This window comes from Camelus bactrianus, chromosome 28 (genome assembly GCF_048773025.1).
Source record: "Camelus bactrianus isolate YW-2024 breed Bactrian camel chromosome 28, ASM4877302v1, whole genome shotgun sequence".
Lineage (NCBI taxonomy): Eukaryota > Metazoa > Chordata > Mammalia > Artiodactyla > Camelidae > Camelus > Camelus bactrianus.
Window position 1 is genome coordinate 19,000,130 of NC_133566.1, and position 27,601 is coordinate 19,027,730.

The 27,601-nt window shown below is 40.7% G+C and overlaps 1 protein-coding gene and 1 pseudogene across 1 annotated transcript; one reads left to right on the forward strand and one right to left on the reverse strand.

The window, feature by feature from the left end:
* Positions 1-2,440: 2,440 nt before the first annotated feature.
* CHMP3 (charged multivesicular body protein 3) lies at positions 2,441-27,384 on the forward strand. The gene is made up of 6 exons (XM_074354617.1): positions 2,441-2,632; positions 15,707-15,767; positions 16,872-17,051; positions 22,879-23,000; positions 25,661-25,775; positions 26,852-27,384. Exons 1-6 carry the CDS (start codon positions 2,444-2,446, stop codon positions 26,998-27,000), a joined length of 816 nt encoding a protein of 271 aa, XP_074210718.1. The 5' UTR covers positions 2,441-2,443; the 3' UTR covers positions 27,001-27,384.
* Positions 14,291-14,829, reverse strand: LOC123618035 (small ribosomal subunit protein uS9-like; annotated as a pseudogene).
* Positions 27,385-27,601: the final 217 nt, after the last annotated feature.

Here is a 27,601-nt window from a genome sequence, read left to right on the forward strand (position 1 = left end):
AAGGCTCTTAGGCACATGCTGTTTCTTTTCCACTAGAAACTCTTCATATCTCTGCTGGCTCATACTTCAGGCCTCAGCTAATACAGGCACACCTCGGAGATAATGTGGGTTTGGTTCCAGAGCACCGCAGTAAAGCAAACATTACATTAAGCTTGTCTCACGAATTTTTTTATTTCTCAATGCATATAAAAGTTATGTTTACACTATACTATAGTGTATTAAGTGTGCAATAGCATTATGTCTAAAAAATAATGTACATACAAAAAATAATTGCTAAAAAATGCTAACCATCATCTGAGCCTTCAGTGAGTTGTAATTTTTTTGCAATAGTAACATCAACGATTACTGATCACAGATCACCACAACAAATATAATAATAGTAAAAAGTTTGGAATATTACAAAAATGGGACACGGACACAAAGTGACCAAATGTCATTGGGAAAATGGTGCTGATAGACTTGTTTGATGCAGGATTGCCATAAACTTTCAATCTGTGAAAAATGCAGTATCTGCAAAGTGCAATAAAGCAAAATATGCCTGTGTATCACCTGCTCATGCAAGATTCACTGATTACCACGTTCTTTTTATAGTCAGTACTTTACACATTTCTAGTTATTCACTCAATTTATCAACATTTTTTAATACCTGTCCTTCTTATCAGATTGTATGAGGTTCTCTTTTGTTCACTGTAGTTTTCCTAGAGCCTGGCACATAGTAGACATTTGATAATATTGTTGACTAATTGGAAGTCTAGGTCCTCCCACCTGAAAAATTGCGGCCTTAACAGTTCATTCTAAAAAAAAAGGAAGAGGGATGTGGAGAAGGAGACTTAAAAAAATTTCCACAGATCTCTCATTTTCAAAGAGCTCCATCACATTAAAAAAAGAAAAGCAAGCAAAAAAGCAAGGCAATTCAGTAGAAAATGGGCAAAAGATATGAGGAGGCAATTCACAGAAGAAATTCAAATAGCCAACAAATATACAGAAAGATGCTCAACTAGACTAGTAATCAAAGGAAAATTAAAGACAATATTTTATACTCTTACATTGGCAAAAATGTAAAAGACTGATAATATTCATTGTTAGCAAGAATTTAGGGAATAGGGTGCTCTCACACACTGTTCGTAGTTCAAGTCGTGCAGCCTGTATGAAGAATACTGCTAGTACTTTAAAATTTTAAACTGTGTCTATACGTATTATCAAAAGGGAAAATTGTATATAACTTAATGTCATACAATAGGGGAAATGGTTAAATAAATGTTAGCACATTTCTGCTTTGGAATCCCTTAGCTATAGATGTTAACATCAGTGAAAATCTATGCAAATTTTTTAAAAAAGAAGATTGCAAAACATGATTCCACTTAAGAAAAAAATATATAAAGATATATTCTCCAAAGGAAAGCTCTCAAAGAATTCACATCAACTATTTAGTATTATAATCATAAATAGTCTGAGACCTTTTCACATGAGGAAGAGAGAATGGAGGCTTTACTTTTTACAAGGAACATGTACTGCTACTTTTTAAAAGCACTTTACTGAAGTATGTTGACATAAAGTGTGCATATATAAAGTGCCTGATGTTTTGACATTGTATTTATTTGCGAAACCATCACCACAATCAAAATAATACCTGTCACCCCCACATCTTCCTTATATCTCTTTGTTATCGCTCTTTTGGAACCAACCCGTCACCTAACAACCACTGATCTCCTTTCTGTCACTATAGATTAGTTTGCGTTTTCTAGAATGTTACATAAGTGAAATCATACAGAATGTACTTTTTTTTTCCTGGCTTCTTTCACTTAGCATAATTATTTTGAGATCCATCTATGTAGTTGCATGTATCAACACTGTGTTCTTTCTTATTGCCAAGTACTATCCAATTGTACGCGTCTACCACAATTGGTTTATCCATTCACTTGTTGATGGACATTTGGATTATTTCCAGTTCTGGACAATTACAGACAAGTTTGCCTGTAACAGTCTTTGCAAGGACATATGGATGCTTTTGCTCCTCTTGCAAGTCAACTAGCAGTGGAATGGCATGAGACAGATGTTTAGCATTTAAAAAACGTGCTAACTAACACGTTTTTGTGACTAGGTGATGGCGGTGACAACAGAGGGGAGGAGCAGGTCTGGTGAGAGGAAGGTCAATCCAGACCTGCTGTATGCGAGGTGCCCACGGGGCAGAAGGGTGAAGCTGCTGCGAAAGTGGTCGTAAAAGTACCTTGTCTGGGTGGAGATACAGAATTCCGGTTTAAGTGAGCAGAAACAGCTGTAGTCACCAAGTGTAGCCCAATAAATCCGCCTCTTTCAGATGAGTCGCCTCAGGAAAACACAACTGACTCGCGGCCGGGCCCATAACCCCCCTCCCGGACAGCGCGCCATTGCGTCAGTCTTTCCGACAGACCTCCGCCGGCCCGTCTGCGCATGCGCACAGCGCATGCGCACCGGGCTCCCTGCGGCTGCTCCCAACTCCGCCGTCGGGACTCCTCTCCGGTCCCCGGCCCCGCCCTGGCGGCTGCCCGTGACCTGCCTGGGCGCAGGGAACGGCAAGCCGGAAGGGGTAAGGCGAGTTCAGTTCGCCATGGGGCTGTTTGGAAAAACCCAGGAGAAGCCGCCCAAAGAGCTGGTAAGGGCTACGGCCGCGGCACCGGAGTGGGTGGATTCCCGTGGGGCGCAGTGGAGTTGGTGAGCGGCTGGACACTCTTTCTTCCGCGGCCGGCCAGGTACCGCTCGGCCCCCATTTCCGGGGCCTCCCACTCGACCGAGGGGCCGGAGGAAGTCTCTGCGGAGACGGCCGTGGCGGAAGAGAGCCCCGGCCCCTCAGCTCTCCGCGAGGGAGGCGAGGGCTGGGCCAACAGTCCCTCAGCCGCGGCACGGGGCGCCCAGGCAGCAGCGGCGTCCCAGCCCCCTTGGAAGCCCCCTCCCCCGCCCGCGTTGGTAAGAGCCGCCCGGAACCTTTCCTGCCGCAGGCCCCGCCCACTCGGCCGGCCCCCGACTGCGGGCGGACCTACCCCTGCCCCGAGAGCGGTGCCTCGAGGACCCCGTCCCCGCGGCGGGGAGGTCCGCGCACCTGCCGCCCCGTCCCCACCCACCGCGCCGTGTTGACAGGGAGGCTCGGGTTCCTCTTTCCCCTGCCCTGCAACTTCATGTTGACACCGGGCACACAGTTAGGTCAGAGACCCGTTTCGGAACAGTGGTACCGAAGATGGGAACTCTGGATCTGGCCTAGAGTTCTGAATCTCTCTGTTAACTGAGATCACCTCCGGATGACGTGGAGCGGATAAGAGCGCCCTGCAGAGTCAGTCTGCCTCAGTTTGAATCCTGTTCTTCACGTATCAGCTTTGTGATCTAGGGAAAGTTCATTTCTCTGTGCCTTCGCCTTGTATGTCAAGTAGGAATAACAATAGTATCACATCAGAGTCATTGAAGATGAAAGGATGTTATGTTTTAGCCAGTAGGGCTAGTTAGGGTAACTTCTTCATCTGTTCTATAACTTGCTTACAAAGTGCAGACCAACAGCATCAGCATTACCTGGGAGCATGTTAGAAATCTTGGGCCCTACTCAAGGCCTGTTGAATCATAATTTGAATTCTGACAAGATCTGCAGTGATTAGTATGCAGATTAAAGTTTCAGTAGCATTACAGCACCCTATACAGACTTACACATAATGGGAAAAAATCCCTAAAAATCTTTCATTTAATGAGTGATCTCACCTGTTCAGTTCTGGCAGGCATATTTTTTTAAACCGGTGTCATGAATCATGAAGTTGCTGGCACACAGTGTATGTGTTGATGTTAATGGTCGAAGAACAGCAGATACTCAATAAATACTAGTTCCTTTAGACAATTTACTCAGTTTTATGCCCTTGTAAAGTAAAAAGTGGGGAGCTGAAATTACATAAAGGTGTGCGACATTACTTTGCAAACTGTAGAGCATTATATAGATGCACATTTTGCGGCATGTATGTATTCTGAGATGCTTGTTATTATACAAGCGTATTTTTGATGTTAGGGAAAGATTATTACCTTCAATGTTTGGCCTCAGTTTTGCCATTCATGCAATGAGAAGATTTTGGGAAAACGGTCACATTACTATTTAAAGTGATCTCTAGTCTGTGTATTACTTGCATAGCACTTAGACTGTTTTTGAACTATACATGTAATTGCTAAGTGTTCAATGTCCATATATGCTCCCAGTAGGGTATCCTACCTGGGAAAGTAAATTAACACTGAAAAATCACAGGGTTGATGCATGAGATTTTTAGATATGCCCGCCAGAGGGATATTATATGGTTGTCATTTAGGCCGTGATGACAAGTAACATGAAGCAGGATAGATAGATAGATATGTCAGATGGGTGGTGTGCTCAGAGCTTTGGTATATTATGCAGCACAGAGTAGGTGCTAAATAAATGTTGAGTAATGAATTAGTATCACAATAAGATTAAGTGAGATTTGAAGTCTATTAGTCCTAAGGGGGGCAGTGTTTCAAGGGGTACTCCAGGGAAACATTAGATGTATAAGGGGCTTCATAGTCCAAAGTCTTTGCCCCTCAGGCACTTTGATAGAGACATCTTAGTGGTGAAACTTGTTCTGAAAGTGTCCAAATTAAGACTAGATTGGGCCTGCTGAGGATGAGAAACCTTGTCATCCACTTAGGGAGCTGAGACTATCTTGGGACAGAAATCAAGAAGACATGAGATTTTGCTGAAAAGAGATTCTTCTCTTGAACTTGAGGTTCTGCCAGAAAATTGTGCTGTCCTTACTTAGGGACTTCACTGATTTAGTCTTTGGGTGGAGAATGTAGTCACCTTTTATAGGAGAATTCTTAAATCATATAACTAAGTTATGTCCTTAGACTGGGTCATAACTCATGGTTGTGGGATGCTATCAGAAGAGGGAAGAAAATGAGAAGGGGAGATGGAGAAAAAGAAAGCTTCATTCCCTTAGTTCATGCAACAAACTTGTATTGATATATTTTAGTGTCCATTTTGTTGGACATCAGGTTTGCAAAAATAGACACTGGATGACAACTTCAAAGAATACCAAGGTTTGGGGGACACTGACGTGAACAAATGCTTTTATTTTAGGGTAAATAAGAACAGTAATACAAGTATGTATAAGATCTGTGTTGTCACAGTGGGGGAGTGATTAACTGCTCAAAATGGGAAGAGGACCTGTTCAGGGAGGCTTTCTGGGTCTTGTCATAAGAGGCATTGACCAGGTGGATAGGCTGGTATAGGATTGGGAAAGGAGAGGCGTTTCGAACAAAGTAAACTGCAAACGCGAGGTATAGAACTGTGGAGCATAGGTTAGAGGAACCAGAAAAAGTTCAGAGTGGTTGAAAGATGAAATACTGTTATATCTGAGGGGGATGCAGGAGGATGATGGCAGTGGTAAGATGTAAAATTGGAGAGGTAGGTAGAGGGCAGATTGACAGGCCTGTGTGTCATGCCTACTAAGGATGGGGAGCATTCAGAATAGCAGTTTGGAGGGAAGAGACCTAGGTATGGAGGCCAGTTAGTGGTCCAGGTGATAGACGATGCAGGTCTCAACTAAGAGTGGGGATAGAGAGGACAGAATGAGTTTTAGAAATATTTATGATGTATAGTCAGCATTTGCTGATCTTCTAGATGTGAGGCGAGAGTGCAAAAGAGATTCTTAATTTTTCTGCTTAACATCACCCCCAGCCAAATCTGTCATCCCCTCAGTGTTGGTATCATGAACTGAAATTGAGAGAATTCAGGAAAGGAGCAGGTTTGATGGGATGGTGGTGGTAGAGAGGAAAGAGCCACAGAGTGCAGTGTTAGACAGAATTTAGGAGATCAGGTAAGATACTAGGAAAAGGGTTATCTGGGGAGAATACTTTTCTTTTCTACTTTGTCTCCTAAGCAAAATTGTAAGCTTCTTGAGCGCAAGAATCATGTTTTTCTTTATCACCCACTGAGCCAGCACAGTGTGGAACTCTCTTAGTAACAGTAAGGTGCCTATCAAATATTTGCTTGATTAGGAGAAGAGATGGTGAGAGAAAATGCTTGCACATTTGAAGTGTACCCTAACTGACCATCTTGTGTATGGCCGTCTGATAGTGACCACAATAGGCAATTTTTGACCTAAGCTCACTTAACATTTGTTGCTTTGGGCTGATTTCCGGTTTTATGTATGTTTTAAATCTTGAAGGCTACACACAGTCCTAGTTTACCTGGTTTATCTTCAGGGAGAAGAGCTAGGTAACAGAGGACCAAAAGTGTGAGGAGAACTTACTTTTCACTGTATACCTGTTTAAGTCTACTTGGGCTGCTATAATAAAATACCATACACAAGTGGCTTATATACAGCAGAAATTTATTTCTCACAGTCCTGGAGGCTGGGAAGTCCAAAATCAGGGCACCTGCAGATTCAGTATCTGATGAGGACCCGATTCCTAGTTCATAGATGGCCGTCTTTTCACTGTGCCCTCACATGGCAGAAGTGGGGGATCACGCTTTCTGGCGTCTCTTTTATAGGGACATCAAACCCATTCATGAGGGCTCTGCCCTCGTGACCTTATCACTTCCCGAAGGCCCCACTTCCAAATACTGTCACGGCAGGGATTAGGTTTCAACATAAGAGTTCTGGGGGGACACAGACGTTCTGTCTGTAGCAGCAATTTGTACACCCTAGCCCGAGACCTGGGATCAGCTATTTCTCCAAGGAGCACTAGGTTCTTTATTGGGGGTGGTATTTAGAAACCAAAATTTAGGTCTGCATAGTGCTTATTACTACTTAGTGTTTTTGCTTCTAGGCCTTTTAATTAGAAGAAATACATTCTTTAAAAAATTGTGAGGGTGATTAGAGATTAGGTTGTTTTGAGCCAACCCTACAGCTGGAAATAACTAGAAGAGCTAGATAAGTGGCGGGGCGGGTAGAGCTTAGTGGTAAAGTGCATGCCTAGCATGCACGGGGTCCTGGGTTCAATTCCCAGTACCTCTGTTTAAAAAAATAAAAAAACAAATAAATAAACCTAACATTACCTCCCTCCATTAAATTTTTTTTTTTAAGAAGAGCTAGATAAAAAGTGTAACTATTTGAAATCACTGAAAGCTACCAAGACCATGAAGAACTGTAAAAGCAAGATCCAAGAGAAGAGGGAAGCTCAACTACATGAGCCCAATTATTTGGGACCACTTTTCCCCTCAAAAGCAATCCTGTAATTCCTCAAGCACTGGTTGAGAAACAGAATTTGAGGAGAGCTTTTGACAGGCTCTGTGGTTAGAAGGGTTCAAAGATTGGAGTTTAGGCCACATCAAGAATAAGGGACCAAGATTAAGTACGTCCCCAGGGCTTTGGGTTGGGACTCTGAAAGGATACACCTTACCAGTGACAGTGAGCTGGAAATAAACTGGCTTTTACAAAGACAGGTCCAGTTTCAGATCATCCCTGTCTCTAATTGGATTCATTAAGCTTAATTAAGAACCAGTTGCCAGGGTTCTTAGACTAGATGTTTCCCAGAAGGAAATTAATCTTTCTCTGGAAGAAGATAACATCATCTGAGACAAGTTTATCCTGTGGATTTCATATACAAAGATTAGAATTAAAAAAAAAAAAAGAAATAAAAGACATTGATTTATAGGAAGTCTTATGTATTTTGGATACCAAGTCTTTTAAATGGTTTTTCTTTGTTAAATTTATATGATTACAAATATCTTCTCCAAATTTGTGACCTTTTTCCTTCCTTTAAATGGTGTTTTATGATACATAAAAATTCTTAATTTCAATATAGTTAAGAATATCATTCTTTTCCTCTATTGTAGATTTTTGTGTCTTGTTTAAGAAACCCTTTCCTAATCTGAAATCATAAAGGTTTTCTCCTATATTATCTTCTTAAAGTAACACAGTTTTGCATTCTATATTTAAGTCTTCAATCCACTTAATTAGTTTCAGTGAAGGATGGGAACAGAGATTCAATTGTTTTGTTTTTCCTTTTGGTTTACCATTTGTCTCCACACTATTTATGGAAAAGACCTTTTTTTACTTTCCTGTGCCTAGTTTGCTTGGCATGTAGTAGATTCTGTAAATGAACTTGACTCTAGATTCCTTACAGTTTTCACAGCATACTGCCTAATTTACAATTTGATTTTTCTTTATACTGTACTCTTTGTTTATGTTTGGTTTAACCTATTAATTGTAAATGCTTTTCATATATTACATTTATTTGGTTTAACCTATCAATTGTAAATGCATTTCACTTATTACTAAAACCCTGCTGGTATTAAATAGATTTGTTAAATTTTCTTTTTCCCAAAGGTTTTCAGTTTCCTGTTGTTGATTGTAGTGATCTTTACATTTATGATTCATGTTTGATGTATTTTCTTGCTCTCTTTGTACTGGACTGTATCTTACCCTAACAGACCATTAGAATCGCCTGGAGAGATTTGAGGTACTACCTATCATTTGGGCTCTAGTACCAGCCCAATTAAATTGGTATTGTTTAAGTGTCCCAGGTGACTTCTGTGTTCAGTCAGGTTGAAAACCCCAAGATCTGGGACATTGCTGGATAATTTTAGTTATTCCTATTTTCCTTACGTAAGTTTTTCTTTCACAAAATCCCTTTTGGTTTGGTACATTAAAAAAATATTTTGACTGGTTTTATGAACCTTTTTCTCTTTGACATTTAAAAACATGTATAGAAAGTTTCTGTATATTTTCGGTAAGTGTTTTTGTTTTTGATGGTTGAAATTTATACCCCTTCTTCACGACACATATTCCATCCAGTTAAATTCAGCAGATAATTATTTAGCATCTGCTTTGTGCCAGACGTTGTGCAAGGGCTTGGTGAATAAGAAAAAGTCTTTGACCTTCTCGAGAGTACAATCTGTAATGTGTATACACATTAGTATATTAGTTATATATAATTATATTAGTTTAATACAATTAATGTAATGTTTACAAAAGAGAGGAGGTACAGGGTAGTGTGTAGTTATTCTGCAAGGGGGTTTAACCTACCTTAGGGGTCAAGGAAGGCCTCCCAAAGTAACATTAAGCTGAGACTTCAATATAAAGTTCAGAAAACATGTTCTTGAACTATTTTTCTGACTGTTGTTAACACTGGGGAAAGAAATATTTTCTGGTGATTGTGTGAAATTGTTCTTTCAGCTCGTTGCCAATTTCTGTGTAGTTATTGCTCCAGTTCATGCCTCAACGCTTCTGATTCTAGACATACTTCACCAAGTATAAACATAAGGTAGAATTTATCATATTTAAGTTGTTAATAAAATGGAGATTGAGCTTAACTAGCATTATCATGAAGATTTGAATTAGGTAATTTAAAAACTAGTTTGCTTCAGTTGTGGGGAAAAAAAGTCTATTTGTTATATGACCAGTTGAGTATATTTGTGTGGGTCTAATTCTAGGCTTTCTATTCTGTTCCATTGGTCTGTGTGTCTGTCTTTTGGCCAACACCACTCTGTCCTGAATCCTGTAGCTTTATACTATAGTCTTGAAATTGAGTAGTGGGGACTCCTCCAGCTCTCTTTTTCTTTGCTATTATCTTGGCTATTCCAGGGCGTTTGCCTTTCCGTATAAAGTTGAGAATCAGTTTGTTGACATCTACAGAATAGATTCTGGTGATTTGGGAATTGCATTGAATCTTCAGATGAAATTGGGAAGAATTGATACCTTAATGATGAGTCTTTCAATTCATGAACATGGAATATCTCTCCATTTACTTATGTATTCTTTGATTTCTTTCATCAACCTTTTATAGTTTTCTGGTATACTGGAAAGCAGTTAACTTCTGTATATTAACCTTCTGTCCTACAACCTTGCTATACTTGCTCATTAGCTCCAGATTTTTTTTTTAATCTATATATAGAAAATCATGTCATCTGTGAAAAAGACAATTGAATTGCTTTATTCCAAATCTGTATACCTTTTATTTCCTTTTCTTACTGTACTTCATTACAATGTTGAATAGTTGTAGAAAGAGATGATAGCCTTCTGTGTTCTTGATCTTAGGGGGAAAGCTTCTAATTTTCTTGCCATTAATTACGATGTTAACTGTAGTTTGCGGGGAGGTGCAGTTTCTTAAAAATATTAAATTGAGGGGGTTTCCTTTTATTCTGGTTTGTGGAGAGTTTTTATTGTAAGTATTAGATTTTGTCAAATGCTTTTTCAGTGTCAAGTCATTTTTCTTATTTAGCCTTATGGATTATGGTGATTGATTTTTCAGTGCTGAACCAGCCTTTCATACCTGAAATAAATCACACTTGATTGTTGTTTATAATTTTTAAATATGTTTTCATTCAATTTGCTAACATTTTGTTGAGGGTTTTTGCATCTATGTTCATGAAAGATATTGCTCTGTAATTTTCCTTTCTTGTAATGTCTTTATCTGATTTTCTTTTTCCCTTCTAATATATTTTTATTGAAGTACTATCAGTTTACATTGTTGTGTCAATTTCTGGTGTACAGCACAATACTTTAGTCACATAGACACACATTCATTCTCATATTCTTCTTCACCATAGGGTACATTAGTATTTGCAAATCTCCAACTCCCAATTTATCCCTTCCCATCCCCTACCCCCGGCGGTAACTGTAAGTTTGTTGTCTATGTCTGTGAGTCTGTTTCTGTTTTGTAAATAAGTTCTTTTGTCTTTTCTTTTAGCTTTTTTTAGATATCACATATAAGTGATATCATGTGGTATTTTTATTTTTCTGGCTTACTTCACTTAGAATGACATTCTCCAGGTTCATGCATGTTGCTGCAAATGGCATTATTTTATTATTTTTTATGGCTGAGTGGTATTCCATTGTATAAATAGACCACAACTTCTTTATCCAGTCATCTGTCGATGGACATTTAGATTGTTTCCATGTTTTGGCTATTGTAAATAGTGCTTCTGTGAACATTGAGATGCATGTGTCTTTCTGAATTAAGGTTCCCTCTGGATATATGTCCTGAAGTGAACAGTGCCTGGGACTAGCGGATGCTCAGTAAACATTTGAATGAATGTATGAGCCATTTCCTGCTCTGTCTGAAAGTTCTGGTTTGATTATAACAGTGTCTTCAAATTGCTTCATGTAGCACTCAAAATAATTTTTTGTACATGTGTACCCCTTTTTACAGCTAGCTGTAAGTCAATATTTTATATTTTTTTATCATAAGTTCAGATAGAGTTGCATAGGATAAGATTTTTGGCATATTGTAAATATTGTGTTTAAATAAAATTGTTACGTTACTCTTTTAAAAATACCACAGCAATTTGATACCTGTCAGTACTCATTTAAAACATGTACACACAAGTTCTTATTTATAGTCATTTTTCATTATTTTCTTTTTCTTGAAAAGAGACTTTCCATTTATTTCTTCTTCACTTCCATCTGTAGATTTCTCCTTAGTCTAATATTTTATGCTTGAAATAACTTATTAATCATCTTATTACACTTGAAACAAAAATACATACTTATCTTTTATGGTAAAAACACTCAGAAAACTAGGAATAGAAGGAAGCTTTCTTAACACGATAAAGGGCATTGATGAAAAACTACAGCTAACGTTATATTTTATTATACATTATTAATTGTGAAAAACTGAAAGCTTTTCCCCTGAGATCAGGAACAAGACAAAGATACCTACTTTTGCCACTACTATTCAACATTGTATTAGAAGTCCTAGCCAGAGCATTTGGGCAAGAGGAAGAAAAGGTATCCATGCTGAAAAGGAAGAAGTAAAAGTTTTTATTTGCAGATGACATGATTCCACAAATAGAAAACTCCAAAGAATCTTCATGCACCAGAAAACTAGTAATCAGTGAATCCAGCAAAGTTGAAAGTTTCAAGATAAATACTTAGAAACTTAGTTGTGCTTTTTACACTAGCAATGAAAAATATAAAAACGAAATTAAATATGTCATTTTCAGTAGCATCCTAAAGGATAAAATACCAAGGGATAAATTTAACCAAGGAAGCAAAACACTTTTACACTGAAAACTACAAAAAATTACAGAAAGAAATTCCAAGTTTACGGATTTCAAGACAATGTAGTTAAGATGGCTGTACCACCAAAAGTGATCTGCAGGTTCAGTGCAGTGGCTATCATAATTCCAAATGCCTTTCTTGCAGAAATGGGAAAGTTAAACCTCATATTCATATGGTATATAACAGGTCCCAAATAGCTAAAACCATACTGAAAAAGCAAAACAAATTTGGAGGACTCACAGTTCCTGATTTGAAAACTTAACTACAAAGTTATAGTAATTGAAACAGTGTGGTATTGTTATAAATTCTATAAAGTTAGGCATGAATCAGTGGAATAGGATTGACAGTCCAGAAGTAAACCTGTACATCTGTGGCCACTTGATTTTCTATAAGGCTGCCGAGATTCAGTGTGAGGAGGATAGTCTCTTCAACAAATGGTGCTGGAGCAAGTGGATGTCCCCACGTAAAGGAATGGAGCTGGGCCCCTACATCACTTCATATACAAAAATTAACTCAGACTGACCCAAAGTGTTTGAACTAAAACCATAAAACTCTTAGAAAAAAACATAGGGGTAATCCTTCATGACCTCATATCTGGCAATGGATTCTTAGCTATGACACCAAAAGCACAAGCAACAGAAGGAAAAATAGACAAATTGAAATTCATCAAAATTAAAAGCTTTTGTGGATCAAAGGACATTATCAAGAAAGTGCAAAGATAACCTATAGAGTGGGAGATTATATTTGCAAATTATATATCTGATGAGAGTCTACGCTGAGAATATGTAAAGACCTCGTACAACTCAACAACAAAAAGACAACTGAACTTTAAAACGGATAGAAGAAAAAAATAGACATTTCTCCAGAGGAGATACACAAATGATCAACAAACATATGAAAAGATAGTCAACTTCATTGGTCATTAAGGAAATGCAAATCAAAATCACAATGAGGAACTATTTAAGCACATCCAACAGATTGACTGTAGTCAAAAAATTGGAAGATAACAAGCATTGGCAAGGATGTGGAGAAATAGAAACCCTTGTATATTGCTTGTGGGAATGTAAAATGGTGAAAAAGAGTTTTGGAGTTCCTCAGAAAGATAAAATAGAATTACCATATGATTGAGCAATTCCATTCCTAGGTATATACGCAAAAGAATAGAAAAAAGGTACTCAAATACTTGTTCACAGATGTTCATAGCAGCATTATTAACAGTCACCAAGACATGGAAACAACCCAAATGTCCATCAATGGATGAATAGATAAACAAGTCGTGTGGTATGTACATACAATGGAATATTATTCAGCCATAAAAAGGACTGAAGTATTGATAGATGCTGCAACATGGGTGAACCTTAAAAACACTATAGTAAATGAAAGAATCCAGACACGAAAGGCCACATACTGTATGATTTCTTTTGGATGAAATATCCAAAATAAGCATATCGAAAGACATAAAAAAGCAAATTAGTTGACAGGGAATGGAGGGAATGGGGGAGGGTAGATATAGGGGAGGATTATTTACAGGGTGTAGTGTGTTCTTCTGACACGTTGAAAAAGTTACGAGACTACATAGAGTTGGTGATTGCACAACATTGTGAAGGTACCAAGTGCCACTGAATTGTACATTTTAGAATGGCTAAGTGTAGGGGGTTAGGGTATAGCTCAAGTGGTAGAGTGTATGCTTAGCATGCACAAGGTCCTGGGTTCAATCCCCAGTACCTCCTCCAAAAAAAAATAAGCCTAATTACCCCCCAAAAATTAAAATAATAGAATGGCTAAGTGTAGTTTATGTGAATTTCACTTAAAATGTATGTAAATCTAACATTTATTTTTTAAGTTATATAACCATATAGTTTTAATTGCTTTAACATTTTGTTTGGGTAGAGTTATTACAGTTGTTGCCTCATAAATGTTTTATAGATTTTTTTAACATTTTTTATTGATTTATAATCATTTTACAATGTTGTGTCAAATTCCAGTGTTCAGCACAATTTTTCAGTTATTCATGGACATATACACACTCATTGTCACATTTTTTTCTCTCTGAGTTATCATAACATTTTGTGTATATTTCCCTGTGCTATACAGTGTAGTCTATTCTACAATTTTGAAATCCCAGTCTATCCCTTCCCACCCTCCACCCCCCTGGTAACCACAAGTCTGTATTCTCTGTCTGTGAGTCTATTTCTCTATAGATTTTGTTAAATAATGATTTTAATTAAGTCATTAAAAGTGAAATTTGTTGGAAATGTGTCTTCTCTTAATACTATGGATTTTTTAATGCCATTTAGTTCATGTGTCCATGGTTGAGTGTTAAAGCGGTCAGCATCAGTTCCATCCCTGTTTTATGTTATTGTTATTTCAACCTTAAATTCCACAACCATTGTTTATCATAAAGGTGAACCTTGATCCTTAGGATGGGCTTATTGGTAGGATTTCTGGTAACAGTCATGGGCACCAGGGTATCAGACTTCTGGATTTGCAGGGACAGGGGTCAGCTACCAGCAGGGTCCAGTCATACTGGATGAGGGTGTCTTTGATCTTCTTGGGAGCCTATCCACGTATTTCTGGTGATAGATCACCGGGGTTTTAGAGATGGGACTGGTGGATTGTGCAGGTCTAAGCTGTGTGACCCCCACCCTTCACATGGACACTGAGGTCCAATTCAGCTAATTGCTCCTTGCCCAGAGGCAGAACCGGTGACGGTAGCATGTACTGCAGCCGTGCGTGGTTGGATCGTCTCTGGGGGTCACTGTTCACCTGATGAGACTGTTGCCCTCTTCGCAGTGTGCCACAGCGGTGGCCATCTTTTGCATCCTAAGACCTGGGCCAAAAGCAGAGGGCTTTTGGATGCCATTGGTGCAGGTGTAGACAAGAGATCCTCATTGTGAGGCTCCTCACCTGGAAGAAAGCCCTATTTTATGTTTTATTAAACTCAAGTGCTGAGATACATTGTTAATATAAATAAGTAGATGGTAGTGGAAAGAATTTTTTTACATCAGTGTCACTTAGTTCTTTGAACTTCTGTGTCATGTGCCAAAAAGCCCATATGGATTTAATGTAAAATTTAGTTTTAATGGTTTATCAGCTGACAACTCAGATTTTTCTTCCATATTTTTGAAAGTGAAGAATTAGGAAAAATGCTTAAGAATTTGACGATCATTAGAGTCATTCACTGCTTTCTCAATGCCTACACTGCTATTTCTTAGGCTCTGTTTAGTGCTTCAGAGGTTTTTGCCTCTCAGGGAAATCTGTCATGGTAATAAGACACATAGGTTAGAGGAATATATTTCTTTTGTAAAATGGAAAAGCATTATTGTTAAAGGAGAGAAGGAAAAGGTGAACTCTTATGACGCAGGCAGAGCAGTTTTTAAAATAATTATGTATGGAAGTTGAAAATCTTCTGATGCTCAGAAAACCTTTCATAGCCCATGCACCTCTTGAAAAGTCTTCATATACCTGCAGGGTCCTGAACTCTCTCTGAGATCTTGTATAAAGTGCTTCTTACTGCCTTCAGATACGAGTCTTTCAATAGTTTGAGACTTCAATGTACTGTGAATAAAAAGATGAAAAAAAAATAGAATTTGGCCCTAAAGCTCTTTCTTTCAAAATGGCTTTATTGATTTTATTTTTAGATTGTGTCTGGAATAAATGTAGAATTAATGTAAATTTCTTTAAAATTTGGTGAATTGGGAGTATTTGCTTTTCTTATAATTTTCTAAAATTTTTCCCAGGTCAGTGAATGGTCATTGAAGATAAGAAAGGAAATGAGAGTTGTTGACAGGCAAATAAGAGGTAAATTACCATTTTACGTCTCCTATTCCTTATCCTTTTGGTATATTTTGCATTTGTAAAAATAAACTGCATCTCCATCTATAGGACATAGTTTTATATTAATTATTTATAACTGTCTTAATTTAAATTTTGCTTTCTAATTATTATAAGAAAAACAAGATATAATGAACTCAAAGACACTTTACATTTTAGAAGAACTAAATCTTTTCTCTGGCCTGGAATTCAGCTATTCAAAGTAGAAGGGCCATGTTCATTCAAGATTTCCTTGAGTCCAGGTTAGTGCTGGAAACAAAGCAGGCACTCACATTCTATGATAGATAGAGTAATGGCCTCCTAAAGATGTCATGTCCTAATTCCCAGAATCTGTGAATATATTATCTTACATGGCAAAAGGGAATGCGCAGATTTGATTAAATTAAGGATCTTGAGGTGAAGAGATTATCCTGGGTTATCTGGGTGGAAGGAGGGAATGGAGAGTTCTTGTTTAATGGGTTTGAGATTCAGTTTTGAAAGCTCTGAGGGTTCTGGAGACAGATGGTGGTAATGGTTCACTACAGTATGGATGTACTTAATACCACCGATTGTGTATTTTAAAATAGTTTAGGATAGTAAATTTTATGTTACGGTATTTTACCACAATGGAAAAAAATCTCCACTATTCCTAAAGCATATAATGTCTTCCCTCTAGTTGATGCGTGATGATACTTTTAATATGTTCAGGTTTTCCCTAAGTTGCAGGTTTTTATAAGTCATTAATGAATGTACCAAGATGGTGCTCCTGTAACTGTGGGAATACTAGGCATTGATGATCAGAGCAAGCTCTACGATGCTGTACCAACAAATGTTTCAGTGCACTTGCAAAAGCAGTTTTGAAATTTTGTCTGGTGTAGTAGGATTCACTTTTCTGTTCACTCTTACATTGCTTTAATTTTCTGGAAATAAGAATAGCCAGCACATGAGTTATTTTCATTTCATGAATATCCTCCTGTCTGTTTTCCTTTTTAACAGACACATTTAGATTACAATAAGGACAGATTTCAGCGCCAATGACTCTCCTGGTTTCCCCTTAATCTTTTGGTGCTTTGTGTTACGTTCTAAATTTAGATATCCAAAGAGAAGAAGAAAAAGTGAAACGATCTGTGAAGGACGCTGCCAAGAAGGGTCAGAAGGATGTCTGTGTGGTTCTCGCCAAGGAGATGATCAGGTCGAGGAAGGCCGTGAGCAAGCTCTACGCGTCCAAAGCCCACATGAACTCCGTGCTCATGGGGATGAAGAACCAGCTGGGTGAGGCGCGGCGCCCTGCAGCCCCCGCCCCAGTCCGATGCTCTTCAGTCGCTGTCACGCTGATCTCCTTGGACAGGAGGAGCAGTCTCGGCTCTGGTTTTTATTCTTCATGTTGTCTTAGTTGAGGTGTTACACAAATGCAAACTGTCCTTATTACGCTCATTTTAATTTTATTATTATTTTATTTTGCCAGCGTTGTTGAAGTAATGGAAAAATCTATATATAAATACACTTTGTTTAGAATTTAGACTGTATTTCCTCAAGTGAACAATGTTGTAAAGTGAGCTGAGAGTTGAGTTATAGGAATGAGAAGTGGGTCCATACCTTGGAAGGAGGATGAAGGAAACAGTTTCCTCCGTCCCCGGCTCAAGGACACCCAGGCAGGATTTTAAATAGTTTGTCTTTAGCTGTCACTCACCTCCTTTTCTGCCTCAGCTCTGGCTCTCAATCTAGTGGTTTCTTAATCTTAGGAACCTGCAGGCCATGTGATGGGTATTTAGCATATATTTGAACTGTCACTCTAATTTTTTAAAACTCATTATAATATTTAAAATACAAATAAATATGATTTAGTTTCCTTTCAGTGTCCAGTATAATACTGTTTGTGACCTTTCACAGGCATCTGTCTCCAGGTCAGTGACAGCTTGGTTCATAGGTTAAATTTCATATCCAGTTGGTTTCTTTTCTTACTTAATTTCTGTTAAGTGAAAAAATCGTAACTCAGAATTATAGTTCTTTGAGAATGGTAGCAAGTGACTGTCAGATAGTAGACCAAGTACAGACTCAGAAATTACAGGGAGCTTTTTCACTAAAAAATATCCTCGACTGTCGGTTTCCACATTGCTGAGTACGTCACACTCAGGAATTAGAAGACTTGAATGTTTCAGTTTGGAGGCTGGTGCCAAATGAGCACCTAATCCATAACTGGTTGTATTTGGCTCGGAAGGTGCTTCTTTATGTTCAAGTTTAACATTTGGATGTGCTTTTTAATATGCTTAATAGTGAATGATACGAGTTTCTTTCTCCAAATACTGAAGAAAATGACCCATGGATTGAGAAAGAGTAAAAAGTAGGACAAACTGTACTGTATCTTCTTACCTTTTAACAGCTGTGTTATTTCAGCCCAGAAGTGATGTATTTGGGCTCTTTAAATGTTGGATATATAACCTAGATATATGCCTTTTGGACAGACCAAGTATTCAGTACCATGAAGAAGTAGTCTGATCTTACCTGTCATTTTGAAAGCTTAACCGAACATAGTTGTCTTTTATCGCTGTCATTGAAAGTTTCACTTACTCCCCCCTTTTGTTGCAGCCTGCTGAACATGTTCAGTTGACCAAGATTAGCTAATTTTTATATTTTTCAGTATTTCCTTTACTGAATCAGCATTAGAAAATATATGGTTTATTTTGCCTTTTTCCCCTCCTATGAATAAAGTATTGTATGCACAGACTTTTTCTCCCCAGTTGCAAAGATAAAATGGCACACAGGATAAAATACTGGATGCTTATGTAGCTAACACTCAGAACAAAATTTGACATTTTGTTATATTTGCCTCAGTCTTTATATTATAAAAGAAAGAAAGCAGTATTACTTAAGTTGAAGCTTCTTTCATATGCCTTCCTAATTCTATTTCCTTCTCTTTCATCCCCCCCAGAGAGAACTACTATCATGAATATTAAAATTTGTATAAGTGGTATTCTATACGTACCATTCTGCATTTTTTTTTACATTTATCATTATGTTGTTGAGACATAACCCATAATGATAAATACATTTTTAACTCCTGGATGGTATTCCATCCTATGAATGTATCACATTTTATTTTTTCTCTTCCCCTATTGATGGACTTTTAAGCTGTTTTCAATTTTTACTATTACTAACAGTGCTGCTGTGAAGAATGTCTTTTCAGTTTTGCACATGTATTTCTTGAGGACAGTTAAATCCTTGGAAGTAGAACTGCTGGGTTAAAAATAGCTGGGTTGAAATTTTGCTAGAATTGCAAAATTGCTCTCCAAAGAGGCCTTACTAATTGGTATTCCCACCACCATCAGCAGCAGAGAGCTCTTTTTTCCCTACCTTTCCACCAACCCTTGTCAGTCTTTTTAGTTTTTGAGAAGTGTTGTAACAGTTCTCTGGGAACTAGTGGGCTTGATCACTGCCTTCTGCTCACCTTTTCTTCCTATGTACTGATTCCAAAATACCTTTTCAAGCAATTGTAGCTCACAAGTATTAATCTACATGAAAAAGAATCTCTTCTCCTGTAGCCTGTACTTTCAGTGGTGAACATAACCATGAGTCTGTTATCCTTTAAATATATATCCATAGCAACATACTGTGTTGTTTATTTCAAATATGTATCATTTTGTGGCTTTATCACGTCTGAAAAGTAAAATATCTGCCCTTTGATACTTACGTGTTGAAGTGCGCCTGGGCTCCGTCCCAGGTCCTCTGCTCTTTTCCACCTTTCCTCTCTCTCCGAAGGTGATCTCATCTAACCTCCTGCCTTTAAATGCCATCGATTTCCAAATTTTTATCCTTGGACCTGACTTTATTGCCTAGTGTATAGTTGGCCTCTCCACTCATATATAAGTATGTCAAACTAGTATGCCCGTGCAAAAATCTTGGCTGGTTTTACTTCATCTGTATCTCCACCTGCTCCCTATGGTTTCCCGTGGGAGCCCAAGACATTGTATAATTTCATCTGTAGATATTTCCACATGGATTTCTAAAATACAAAGTTTCCATCCCTTCAATTCCTTGGTCCTTTTCTCAGATACGTTCATATGATCATTTCCTTCCCAGTGTATTTTCTGTTTGTTTCTGAAAGGAAGAGATTTGAGTCAGTTGTTAGATTTCCCAGACTGATCCTTTAATATTTTTTATCTTTCCTAGTTTCCATTTTGAAAATAGTAAGAGTACCTTCCTCCTAGGATGGTTGTGAGACTTAATTCAGTGCATGACACACGCTGTACACGTAGGTTCTAAATATTGTCATTATCATCATTGGTTTTGTCTTTGTGTTCTGCTTCCTGAGAAATTTGTTCAATTTTATTTTCCATTTCTTCTCTTGAATTCTTTATTTTGACTCCCTTAATTTTAATTTTCAGGAAAGAGTTCTCTGATAGTTCTTTTTTTTTAAAAAAAAAAATCATCTGTCCTTATTTCACAGATACAATTTGTTCTTTATTATTGATAGTCTTAAAACATTTTTTTTTCTTATGTTCTTTGCATTGTCTTTCAGAGCTCCTTTTCCCTGCCACCCCTTTCTTCCTTATCTCTGTCCTCTTTTTTAAGAAAACGAGAGAGAGGGAGGGAAGGGAGTGGGGAGGAGGAGTAAGAATCGGTTTCAGGAGGACCCTCCAGTCTTCTCAGGGAGGTAGACAGAGCGACAAAGAGCAACCTGATAAGTCATGTAATAAATCCATTTCCTTTCACCCCTATGTGCCAGATCCATTGCTGGGCACCAGGGATAAAATAGTGGACATTACATTGCCCCCTAGGTATGGAGTGAAAAACAAATAGTCGGATACATTTAATAAAAATCAAAATACCTAATAATAATAAATAATAAACCTAATAATCAAATAAATGGATATTTATAAATGCAACCGGTGATGAGCACTAGGGGACTGTGAAAAGGAGACACAGTCCAGGTGGCTCCTTCCAGGCACTGCTGTTACCTGGAGGAGGATGAGTGATTAAGTGTGTGTGTGTTGGGGGTGTTGTTCCAGCCAGGGTGTCAGCCAGCATGTGTGAGGGCTCTGGGGCCAAAAAGAACTGTGTGCTCAACCACAGGAGGAAGTTCTGGGAGGCTGGGGGACCTGTGAGCAAGGGGGAAGGGTGGCCGGAGAGGATGAGCAGGGCAGTGACACAGCAGTTGTCACAGCTGTGAGGAAAGCATGTGGCTTTTCAGAGACAGGTTCAGACTGAGACGTGCTAGGGCGATGCTGCACGTAGTCTGCAGCGGGAGTTCAGAGGAAGAGCTTGGGGGAGAACCAGAGAGGCCTCTGGGTGGAGGGATCAGGCTGCACAAAGGCACAGGGGAAGCAGGTCGGGCTGTGTCCTGCACTTGGCTCGGTTTGACAAGAGTGCAGGAGAGAGGGCATCGGGAGGTGAGACTAGAAAGGTTATCTGGAGCCAGAGCTTTGAGAGCTGAGATTTCATTTCCTAGGCAGTGGAGGCCGCAGGTGCAGGGAGGCACTGATGCAGCAAGCCGGGAGGCAGTGGGCCCCGCAGGGCGATGGGCAGGGCCGGAATGGGCTCGCCTAATGGGACGAGTGGCAGAGAGGACACTTGGTTTTGACTTTCCAGTGTATAGCATACACTTATTTTGGCCTTTTGAAAGTTCACTTCCCCAATTATTTTTGACTGGTTATCAAACTAAATATTGTTGGAATTAGTTTTATTGCTAAGTTCATTTTTGTGTCCTCTTTTCCCCATAATACTGACTTTTCCTTTTCTTGTTTAACACTCAGAAATTTATACCTTTTCCAAAATACAAATGTTTCAGTATCTAAGACTTGTCATGCCATTTTTTTCTGTCATCTATCTTTTTTATTTTTTATTAATTCAGCTCAAAAAAGTTTATTGAGCACATGTCATATTCAGCCACTCTCTCTGGGATACAGACTCAGGATGCAAATTAGGATAAAACATGGGCCTGTGTAGGCATCAAACTTTTATCATTCAAACAGAACTGCACAGAATTGGCTTTATTTTTAACTCTTCTTCCAATCCCTTACCTTTTTACAATAATCAATAGTAACTTTAACATTTCAGAATTTCTGTCTTTCTTGTATCATTATAATAGTATATACAATTTATTATTTACTTCAGTCATATAGATCCTTGACACCTACTCTGTAATTGTACTGATCTTAATAAGTAAATATTTTACATTCCCTTTCCAATGTCAGGGGAAATGAAGTATTCTCTGCAAGCAGCAAACTTCTTTACTCCTTAGGAATAATCACAAAGTTGTGTGTGTCGCAGACAGGCATTTCCCTGGTCACTCGTGTTTCCTTGTGTCTTGTTTTCCTTACGTGTGACAGCTTCCTGGAGTCTGGATTCAGGCAGAGGTAGATGGTGGTGACTCCCAGCGTAGCTGAAGGCCCTGTGTTCCAGTTTTGATAAAAAACTGGGTGTGAGGCAGTTCTCAGAACTTTAAGTCTCATGAAATTTCAAAACAGATTTGAAGGGTTTGGCTGCCAACTCTTTATTTTGATGTGTTAAAAGACTTTTGGGGGAAAATGATCATTTGCTACTACCATGATTTCTTATAGAGAATATATAGTGTGTATATGATCTCAGACTACAGGAAAATTTTCACAACTGGGGAGCTGTAACTGACACACTTTCTCTCATTTCCTGCGAACCAGAGGCAGGTTCCTCCCAGAGCGGCCACCATCTGTAGGCTGGTGTAAGGGGGCCACCGCTTGAGTAGCCTAGAGCCTGCTCTTCCAGTGTGGCCCTGGCAAGGCCTCGAGCCGTTCCTCCTGTGTGTGACATGTCCTTGGTGTCACAGTTGTTCCTAGCTGGCTTCCTTCCCTAAAGGTCAGACGCAGGCCTTGAGGCCATTCTCCAGATCGGCTTTTTGGTGTGGGTGCTTGGAGAATCTGGACCTGTTGTAGCCAAAGTAGCACACAGTTTAGAAAAGCCACTCTCAGTCGGCCAGCACAGTAATGTATTCTGCAGGTATATAAATAGCTTTGGGAGTCCGCCCACTACTGCTGCCTTTTATTAGAATAGCTTGCGGTTTGACTGTCTTTCTTTATTCCATCCTGCGTCACATTCTGTTGAGCAATCCTGTTACTTTCCCTTTCAGCCGTTTTGCGAGTGGCTGGTTCCCTGCAGAAGAGCACAGAAGTGATGAAGGCCATGCAGAGTCTTGTGAAGATCCCAGAAATCCAGGCCACCATGCGAGAGCTGTCCAAGGAGATGATGAAGGTGACCTGGGGCTGACCCCGCATCCCACTCCAAAGCACTAAGAGTCACTCTCAGCAAGTGGCAGGGGGTCTCCAGGGCTGGGCAGGAATAGACAGACCACTGTTACCAGACGGAAATGATTTTGCAGACAGAGAAGTGGCTGTTAATGCTGGTTGAAACCATCTGAGCTGAGCATGTCAGAGGCTGGGTCAGATTGCCAGACTGTTCCTTAGAAGAGTGTAAGTTATAATATACCCAGGCCTCTGGGCGAGGTGGGGGATCCAGGGAGCAATGTCTAGGATTCAGGGAGCTAGGGTTTATGAGGACATGAACAAGGAAACAGGAAAAACCCCAGGTTCGTCTGTTGGATCCAGGGGCGTGTCCGTGAAGCTGGCAAGGGGGGTGGTTCTAGGCCAGGGGTCAGCAAATGTTTTTGTAAAGAGCTGGATACTAAACGTATTTTCTACTTTATGGGCCACACATCTCTGTTGTAACTACTCAGCCCTGCTTTGTAGCGTGAAGGCAGCAGTAGATAATATGTACACAAATGTGCACGACTGTGTTCTAATAAAACTTTATTTATAAAAGTAGGCAGTGGACTGGGTTTGGCCCACAGGCTGTAGTTGGCTGACCCCTCTTTCAGACGAGAACCCAGTAGAAAGCAGTAAACACCTGCCCCCCCCACCCCCCGGATCGGGGCCTGGCAGGGACCTATACTGGTGGCCTTCCAGTGGGAGCCAGGGCTCAGCAGGGCACAGCTCTGAGCCCACTGCCGGCCAGCGGTACCACACACAGGCTGTGCTGGAGTCTCCCCAGCCCCCGTTTTACACGGCAGTAGGAAGCTGAGACTTCAGGTGCCAGGTCGCTTCCCTGAGGGACCTTGGTAGTAAGTGACAGATCTGGGGTGGGGCACACAGGTGCCTGAGCTGCCTCAAATTCTTGTGTACAGTCTGTGCATAGAAATAGCCACCTTTCCTCCTTGGGAATTTTATGTATGAACTTGACTGTATACAGGGCTCTAGGGCATGGAAGAGAGGGACTGGAGGAGAAAACCGATGGAACAGAAAGGCAGCACGAGAAGCCCGGAGCCCAGGTCTTCAGAATGAGAAATCCCGGGGCAGGCAGTAGGAGAACCCGGTCAGCTGGGTGTGTCCTTCAGAAGCGGTGTGCGGATGTCCATCCCCCGAGTTTGGTACCTGCCATCTAGGACCGGCTCACTGGGCAGTTCTTGGAGTGACTTCAGGCCTGCTCACTCTGACTCTTGCAGCCTCCAGGGTCTGAGGGGGGAAGCCTTTGTTTTTTTGGTATGCGGGATCTTTTTCAAAAAAGTTCCTGAATCCTGAACATAATACAAATGTGGAGGAGGGCCTGCATGTGGTAGACAGTAAACATTCCCTGAACTTATCCGGGGATGCATCCCCCGGTTCAGACTGAAACCTCGAGGGGGCCCTGGCTCGTCGAGGGCCGGGACATGATCTTAGTCACTCCGTTTGTCTCCATACCTAGCCTGCTGTGCCGCACAGAGCGGGCACTGGCAAATGGCTGCTGGTTGGATGAATGAATTGGATAAATGAATGGCCACTTGTGCCTCCAAGCTGTGGAGGGCTGTTCAAGTCCGGGTTCCTGTAGGCTCTTCTAACCTGCTTAGTATGTATGGACCCTCTTCTACAGTAGCCTCCAGCACCAAGATGACATCCATTCACCCAGGCCAGAGGGCTCCATATGTGACCTTGAAAGTGACTGTATTTATTTGTCCATTTTGGTCTGAGAATGGGCAGAATGTGGTGCTGGCCAGAGTCATGTCATTGAGAGTCACTTGAGTGGTCTGACCCAAAAGGCAGGCAGGAGAGGAGAGGGCCTGCGTTAAATCTGGTGCCATCAGCACGGTCAGTGAGAGCCCTACCCTGCCTGAGTGCAGGGGAGCCAGGGCCGGAACTGCCACCTGTGACCTTCTACTCATATGACACTGCTCAGCCAGGAAGACTGCAGGGCCTGCTTGTGTTGGCCGGTGTTAGGGAGCGTTCTTCTTGTGCCTGTAGTGGCGCTGTGTGACCTTGAGAACAGAGGAGGCTGCCAGGCACCGGGCTCCCAGTGGACAGTGTGGGCACTGCCTTTCTGGTCCAGAAATGCAGTCTTGTCAGTTATCTCAGGCTTTGGTGAATTGATTCATCCTTGCCAGACCCACCAGACTGACCCTGTGCCAGCAGCTATGACTTGGACAGCTCTTTTCGGGGTTTCCTGGAGCCCCCCGGGCTCTTGGTATTTGTCATCATAGTGCCTACCTACTCCAGCCAACTTTCAGACTGTGTTTCAACTCCTGCACTCATAGATTCGCGATGTTCAGGTAAATGCTTCCTAAGACAGCACACTCTCATCCCAGCAAGTTGTTCCCTGTGCACTGCCATTATCATCCGAGTTACTTTGTGAAGCTCTGCTGCTGGAGGCCCCTCTCCAACCTTGGTGCGAAATTTGGAGAGCAGTGTCTCTTTGGCCTTTTGCCTTCCTGCAAAGAGGGTGGACGGCACCCAGTGCTTCCTGTGGCCAGCTGTCTGCGGGTCAGCACTTGAAAGGTTGGACTCGACTTGGGCCACCAGAGCTCGGCTGGTGCTGGACCCATAGGTGTGTCTGCTGGGAACAGATTGAACCGTTGCGGGAAGTGACGTGGTTTATTCTGTGTTTAGGCTGGGATCATAGAAGAGATGTTAGAGGACACTTTTGAGAGCATCGACGATCAGGAAGAAATGGAGGAAGCAGCAGAAATGGAAATTGACAAAATTCTGTTTGAAATCACAGCAGGTATGACCTGAGATCTTCCTCTTTCTCTCCTCCTCTTACGGTGGTTCTTCCCACGTTCACAAAATTAACTGCTAGCTTTTTCTTTAGGCTGTAACTCCCATACTTCTACATTTCTTATTTTAGATTATCAAGTTATTACTTGAAAAAATAAGGATGGTGTCTATAACCATCTTTTAAAAAATGCAGAGATAGACTGACTTTTTGCTCTCACACATTGCTGTTGGGAGCTTAACGTGGTACAGGCTTTCCTGGCAGTTCGGCAGTAACTGTCTGAAACTCTTGACCTGAGCGTGGCTTCTGGGAGGTTACCCTAGCAATTAAGGATGTACTGAAAGAGTTAACTCGAGGATGTCCGTAGTAGCATTATTTATGATATCGAAAAGTTTGAAACAAGCTGAATGCCCAATAATAGAATATTGGTTGAGTTAATTATGTTACACCTATTATAATGGAATACCTCATAGTTAAGATAGATAACACAGAAAGGTATTTATTGACGTGGAAAGATGTTCCCAATATATTATGTGAAGAAAGCACTGTTACTGAAATACAGACTTTTGTTTTAAAAAACATACCAACAGAAAAATTCTGAAAGGGGGATAAAGAAAAGCAGTAGTTATCTCTGAGTGATGGGTAATGAGGTTTTAAACTTTTTTACTTCTGAATTTTCTGTTTAATAAAAAATTAAACTGACAAGATTTAACTCTTGTTTATTTATATGTTTTAAACTTTTGGGAAAAAGATGACTACTTACTCCAGAAAAACAGTTTATGAAGATTTGGAAACAATTGAGTTTTACTGAGAGAGAATATTTAACATCTTCATAAATCTTGAAAATTAAGTACTCAGTGGTGTTTAGGAATTCGGATCAAGAGCTTGAGAACCCAGATTTTTAAAGTCTGAATTCTTAGTCATATGACGTTGGTGTCGTTAGAAGCTGGTGTTGGCACGTTCGTCGCAGTGAGCAGAACTCCACGGCCTTTCATCGCCCCTTTTCTTTCCTGTCAGACTGACCAGGTGTGAAAGGCAAGGGGGATGAGGGACCGCTCGCTGATCTGTGTGCCGTCTCTTTGCAGGCGCCCTGGGCAAAGCCCCCAGTAAAGTGCCCGACGCCCTCCCGGAGCCCGAGCTGCCGGGGGCCATGGCCGCGTCGGAGGAGGAGGAGGAGGAGGAGGAGGAGGCCTTGGAGGCCATGCAGTCCCGCCTGGCCACGCTGCGCAGCTAGGGCTGCCACCGGGAGCCGGGGCACCCGGGGCGCTGGGCCCCCCACGCCGGCCGGGCCCCGCCCTGCCGCGCTGTCACACTACACCTCCCGGGGGTGGGGTGGGGGGGCGCCGCGCCCCGAAGAGCGGGCTCTGCTCATCTCTCGTCGCTCTCTGCGGAGGCTTGGGGATCTCGGTAGGACTGTGCTTGAGAGGCAGTGTAATAAATGCACCCTTTCCAGGAGCACATACAGAAGTATCTTTTTCTGGGTGAGGGCAAAGAAACCTGTCTTCTTGCGAAGCTCTTCCGAATTGATTGCCTGAATTTTGAGGACTCTGTACATTTTTTCTTTTTTTTGCCTGTAAAACACTATATAAATGGATTTTAATAAATTTCTGCTTTAACACATGGTCTCATTGTAGATTGTCAGGCACAATGGACTTTCATGGTGTTTGCTGTCCCAAATTACTTCGTATGTTGGCCTTTGAAAGAGAAGACGTGCGGCAGCAAGGCATTATGGGACTTGGAAGCTCAGCAGAAGGGGCTTCTGCTCTGTGGGCGCTGCAGCCCAGCCTTCACAGATGTGGTGTGCGAGCCACTCCTCTGCTTTTTGTCGTCTGTGT

Coding starts and splice junctions, on each gene's coding strand:
- CHMP3 (XM_074354617.1), top strand. CDS start 2,444: ATGCGCACCGGGCTCCCTGCGGCTGCTCCCAACTCCGCCGTCGGGACT. Junction 2,633..15,706: donor AGAAGCCGCCCAAAGAGCTG/GTAAGGGCTACG, acceptor AATTTTTCCCAG/GTCAGTGAATGGTCATTGAA. Junction 15,768..16,871: donor TGTTGACAGGCAAATAAGAG/GTAAATTACCAT, acceptor TTCTAAATTTAG/ATATCCAAAGAGAAGAAGAA.